General features: G+C 43.5%; 1 protein-coding gene across 1 annotated transcript; it reads left to right on the top strand.

The window, feature by feature from the left end:
- Positions 1-533: 533 nt before the first annotated feature.
- On the top strand, positions 534-3686 carry gje1a (gap junction protein epsilon 1a). Its single transcript, XM_070926408.1, has 4 exons — positions 534-572; positions 1300-1482; positions 2437-2634; positions 3489-3686. Exons 1-4 carry the CDS (start codon positions 534-536, stop codon positions 3684-3686), a joined length of 618 nt encoding a protein of 205 aa, XP_070782509.1.
- The last annotated feature ends 261 nt before the right edge of the window (positions 3687-3947 follow it).

The following is a 3947-nucleotide window of genomic DNA, read 5'->3' as shown; positions in this document are numbered from 1 at the left end:
ATGAGCAGAAATGATTTATTGATCACATTTAAAGAAGCCAGTTAATCAAAGTGTAACTCAGCTGAGAACAGGTGCTTTTCAAAATAAAGCTCCAAATCTTTAAAATAACTAAAAAAGCCATTAAGTTCAGCTGAGCTCCTTTTCCCAACTGCATGCATTGTATTTTTGTTGCATGTTTGCCATCTCTCTCTCTGCATTGTGTGTGACAGGAGGTTGTTTTTTTGCTGACATAGTTCTATAGGGATTATAATGCAGGGACCACATGCCCCCCCAGGCCATTGTTGGCCCCTCTGTCTCTGTTGTCCTTTTTCTACTGAGTGAGTCAATTGATGGAGGGATAAAAGGCAAAAAAATATGCATTGACATGGGCTTTCAGGGCAGAGAGAGAGACAGAGGGAGAGAAAGAGGGAGAGGGGTCAGTAGCAGATTTTGTAGCCCTACTGTTGGTGGCCTTTAACTGGTGCCAGCAGCCAACCGGCCATGAGGGCCCAGAGCAGCCCTAGAATTAAACAGCGGAGATCGACAGGCAAACCATGTCTTTAAACTACATAAAAAACTTCTATGAAGGATGCGTAAGTAGATCACAAAGGCCGATGGCGGTGCTTTTATTGTTACCTTTGAAGCAGCGACAGTTCCTGAACAATTATCACTCTCGGGGCTTAAAACAAAAAGACATTGATCTGCTTTCATTCTCTGCTTTTTAATCCATCTCCTTTTACCTCCGTCTTCATGGAGCTGAGTGACATATGTGCTTTGTGAGAGTGTCATGTAGGCTTTGTGCTGGTAAACATGGCTCAGTGTTAGTGTCAGAACAGAGCAGGTACAGAGAGGAGACGGGAAATGTTTCCTCTCACTGGGTTTTGTTTTAGCCTCAGAGCTCAGGGCCTCAGTGAGCCTCTGATGCAGCTGCATTTATCTGGCTGACAAAAGCTATTTTCTCTTTGTCTCTGACCGTGTGTGTGTGTGTGTGTGTGTGTCCATGCACATTTGTGTGTTGCATGTTTGTGCCATGGAAATGTGAATGCTCATTTGCACTCATCATATGTGTGTCTGTGTGCGATTTATAATGTAATGCCTTTGTGTCCTTGTGTGTGTGTGTGTGTGTGTGTGCGCGCACGAGTGTCTGTGTTCTTGCTTGCGTGTGTGTGTTTGTATCCATGCCGACATCAATGTGCATGTGTGTTGCGTTGTATAATTGTGCCTGTATGTGCTGTTCATGCTCGCTTACCTGTGTCTATGTGTCTCTACACGTGTGTGTGTGCGTGTGTGTGTGTGTGTGTGTGTGTGTGTGTGTTCCAGCTCAGGCCTCCTACGGTGATAGGCCAGTTCCACACCTTGTTCTTCGGCTCGGTGCGGATGTTCTTCCTGGGCGTTCTTGGCTTCGCTGTCTACGGGAATGAGGCACTGCACTTCAGCTGCGACCCTGATCGCCGAGAACTCAACCTGTACTGCTACAACCAGTTCAGACCCATAACACCTCAGGTAGCACTAAACTAAACTGAAGGTACAACGTTATTATACAGAGATGCACTGGTGCAACACGGTCAGTCCTCTATGATATTACATATAGAACTAAGGTAAGCTATGCTAAAATATGCTCAAATAAGATAAAGTACTAAACTAATATCTGCTGGTATTAACTTATCACATGATGATGAGTAATAAAAGAAAGTGTGATACAGAATTAACAAAAATACAAAGCAAACACTGCAGGTAGAACTAAGTTACATATACAGGTGCTACAAGATCACAGCAGGAGCCACTAAACAAACTATTTTAGACCCATAACATCACATGTGCAACTGATATAATATTAACAGCTAAATTATGCTAAAAGAAGATGAGAAATGAACTTGGTGAACATAAAGAAATGAGAATCATCAGCTTTGCATAATTGGATGAATTCTCCTACAGAAGATACAGTTGATCAGATCAATTCTGAATATTCCACCTGAGGCATTTTAGGGACAAACGATAACGTGTCCAGAGAAAAAGTATTTGCAATCAGAAAACAGTCCCAGGCTGTGATCAGCATGACGGTTTTTCCATATTGGTAGAAAATGCAATTTGTGAGAGGTGAAAGATTTCAGCAGTCATTGAACTCGGCTGGGTTCCTGCCAGCCTCAGTTACCAAAGACACAAATACCATATTTGATTTACCTGCACCATCTGGATGGCAATTTAAGTCAAGTGATGAATCTACAAATATTCTTTTCCTTTATTTGTTTTTGTTTCCTGTCTCCCTGCTCAACCTCTTCTTTCCTCTTGTCCCTCCAACCCCATAACGTTGTCCCTTCACCCACTTGATGTTTTCTCCTTTCTTGCCGTCTTTCGTCATATATTTCAGGATTTCTCCATTCTATATCCTATATCCTATATTGTCTCCTTCCATTGACTTTTCTCACTTCTCCCTTCCCTTCTTTCTGCCCTCTCCAGGTCTTTTGGGCATTACAACTGGTAACAGTGCTGGTTCCTGGGGCGGTGTTCCACCTCTACGCAGCCTGTAAGAACATTGACCAGGAAGAGATCCTTGAACGACCCATCTACACTGTCTTCTACATCATTTCTGTTCTTCTACGCATCATTCTGGAAGTCATCGCCTTCTGGCTACAAAGCCACCTCTTTGGCTTCCAGGTCTGTACATTTCTAATGATTTAAAACTTGACGAAGTTCCTGTCGTGGTCATGGTGACTAAAGGCCATGCAGAGTACCCCTTACAATCTTTTCACCAGGAAATACCTTAAGTTCCTCCTGGGGGGGTACCAAAGCTCTCCCCAGGCAGGAGATGTAATCCTGGAACACCTCTAAAGAATTGGGACTAGGGGACATCCTCACTAAGTGTCTGAGTCACATCAACTAGCTTCTTTTCATGTAATTGAGCAGTCACCCTTTGGAGAAACCTCAGGCAGTGCAGTTGCCAAGATAGCCTGGTTACACACCAAAAGGTAGGAAGTTCTTCTTCACCCAATGGGCCACTCTTTCCACAAAGTTGTGCGCACATCCATTTGTAAAGTTTTGAGACACCCTGCTAAGAGACATCAGAACAACAAAGAATTGAGTGAAGACATAGTACCAATGCAACATTTAAAAATGCTGAAATAAACATCCGATCAAGGAGGTCAGCAGCAGAGGACTATTGGGCTCTGCTCCGGTCAGCAATGAACAAGAAGAGGAAGGTTGCATGTGGTCAACCAAAGAGGTGGATTGAAGAGTGCAGTTGGTAGTGCCCCCCATAAAGCGATGTATCCACCCTGTCTGGTTATTATGTCAGGATTCATGTGGAACATTACAATTTTAAATTCAGCCATGGCTTCTCCGGAGTTGGTGGTCCTGCCCAGTACACGCTAGATACACCTTGTTACTTGTTCATGCTAGGTACAGCTAGAAAGTACTTGGTAGGACCCAACAACAGTGTTTCATAAAATCAGTGCATGGGAGTTCAGACAATCATGAAAGTATTACCACCTCATGTTTCCTTTTTTCCCCAGGTCCACCCGCTGTACATGTGTGATGCCAGTGCTTTGGAAAAGGCCTTTAATGTGACTAAGTGCATGGTGCCCGAACACTTTGAAAAAACCATCTTCCTCAGCGCCATGTACACCTTCACTGTGATCACCATACTTCTCTGTATAGCTGAGATATTTGAGATACTCTGCCGACGGCTTGGTTATCTCAACAACCAATGACGCACACAAGCACACATACAATGACTAAGGGTGAAAATATATGACACTATTTCTGCCAGATTTTATCGGGCTCTTGGTTAGCTACTGCTGGACTTTTATCAAACAGGAAGCTAACACAAGAGCAAAACCTCACCTGTGGTCCATCGTGAGTGAGTTGCACCAAGAAATTTAAGAATGTGCAACAATGTCATAGCTGGCAAGTCTGAGATATTATCTAGGTGTTTTTTGCCCTTAACTATAGAGTGATCATCCCTGCTTGTA

The sequence above is a fragment of the Enoplosus armatus genome, chromosome 19 (assembly GCF_043641665.1).
Source record: "Enoplosus armatus isolate fEnoArm2 chromosome 19, fEnoArm2.hap1, whole genome shotgun sequence".
Lineage (NCBI taxonomy): Eukaryota > Metazoa > Chordata > Actinopteri > Centrarchiformes > Enoplosidae > Enoplosus > Enoplosus armatus.
This window is presented reverse-complemented; position numbering and strand designations above follow the sequence as displayed.